The 1,367-nt window shown below is 60.7% G+C and overlaps 1 protein-coding gene across 1 annotated transcript in view; it reads right to left on the minus strand.

The window, feature by feature from the left end:
- SLC30A3 (solute carrier family 30 (zinc transporter), member 3) overlaps positions 1-688 on the minus strand; it is a 4,829-nt gene extending 4,141 nt beyond the window's left edge. Inside the window, 1 exon segment of the mRNA XM_009326916.1 lies at positions 681-688. Coding sequence (XP_009325191.1) covers positions 681-688 — 8 coding nt within the window.
- Between the last annotated feature and the right edge of the window lie 679 nt (positions 689-1,367).

Consider the following 1,367-nt stretch of genomic DNA (forward strand, 5'->3'; position numbering starts at 1 on the left):
CTGCTTGGATACGTAGGAACTGTTTGTGTAAGGGGGGCTGCCTTCATATGGGGGGCCGTTTGGGTACGGGGGTACTGCTCAGGTATGGGGAGGACAGTTTAGGTACAGGGGGTCTGCCTCACCTCTGTCCCTGGGAAAGGCGATGGGACAACTAATCCTGGGAACCATTTCTAAGCACATGAAGGACAAGTCATCAGGAGAAGTCATCATGGCTTCACCCAGGGGAGGTTGTGCCTGGCCAACCTGATCACCTTCTGCGATGGGATGATGGGCCTGGTAGACGAGGGGAGCGCAGTGGAAGCGTGGGCTGGATGAGCAGACAGTGAGGTGCATTGAAAACTGGCTGCATGGCCAGGCCCAGAGGGTCTGGTGAGGTTGGTGATCAGTGGCACAAAGTCTAGTTGGAGGCCAGTAACGGTCGGTGTACCCCAGGGGTCAATACTGGGTCCAGTCCCATTTAACGTCTTCACTGATGATCTGGAGGATGGGGCAGAGTGTACCCTCAGCAGGTTTGTAGGTGACACCAAGCTGGGAGGAGCAGCTGTACACCAGAGGGTCATGCTGCTCTGTAGTGCAGAGAAATCTGGACAGGCTGAAGAAATGGGCTGACAGGAACCTCATGAAGTTCAGCAAGGGGAAGTGCAAAGTCCTGCCCCCGGGGAGGAGCAACCCAATAGCACCAGTACATGCTGGGGGCCACCCAGTTGAAAAGCAGCTCAGCAGAAAAGGCCCCGGGGGGTCCTGGTGGACACCGAGTTGACCATGAATCAGCAACGTGCCCTTTCTGCAGAGGTGGCGAATGGCGGCCTGGGCTGCATTAGGAGTGTTGCCAGCAGGTGGAAGGAAGGGATCTTTCCCCTCTGCTCAGCACTGGTGAGGCCACCCCTGGAATGCTGGGTCCAGTGCTGGGCTCCCCGGTACAAGAGAGACGTGGACAGACTGGAGAGAGTCCAGCGAGAGGCCGCTAAGATGCTGAAGGGCCTGGAGCATCCCTCCTATGAGGAAAGGCTGAGGGAGCTGGGACTGCTCGGCCTGGAGCAGAGAAGGCTCAGGGGGATTGAATCCACGTCAGGGAGGGTGCCAAGAGGACGGAGCCAGGCTCTTCCCGTGGTGCCAGTGCCAGGACCAGAGGCCGTGGGCACAAACTGGACCCCAGGAGGGTCCCTCTGAACAGCGGGGGACAGTCCTCAGTGTGAGGGTGACACGGGCACAGGCTGCCCAGGGAGGTGGTGGGATCTCCGTCCCTGGACACTCTGGTCGTGGTCCTGGGCAAGCGGCTCCGGGTGGCCCGGACGGAGCGGGGGGTTGCACCGGGGGGGACGCCAGCGGGGCCCGGCCTCCGCCGGTCCGGGGGTGTTGGGCAGGAG

This window comes from Pygoscelis adeliae, unplaced genomic scaffold (assembly GCF_000699105.1).
Source record: "Pygoscelis adeliae isolate BGI_AS28 unplaced genomic scaffold, ASM69910v1 Scaffold487, whole genome shotgun sequence".
In the NCBI taxonomy this organism is placed as follows: Eukaryota; Metazoa; Chordata; class Aves; order Sphenisciformes; family Spheniscidae; genus Pygoscelis; species Pygoscelis adeliae.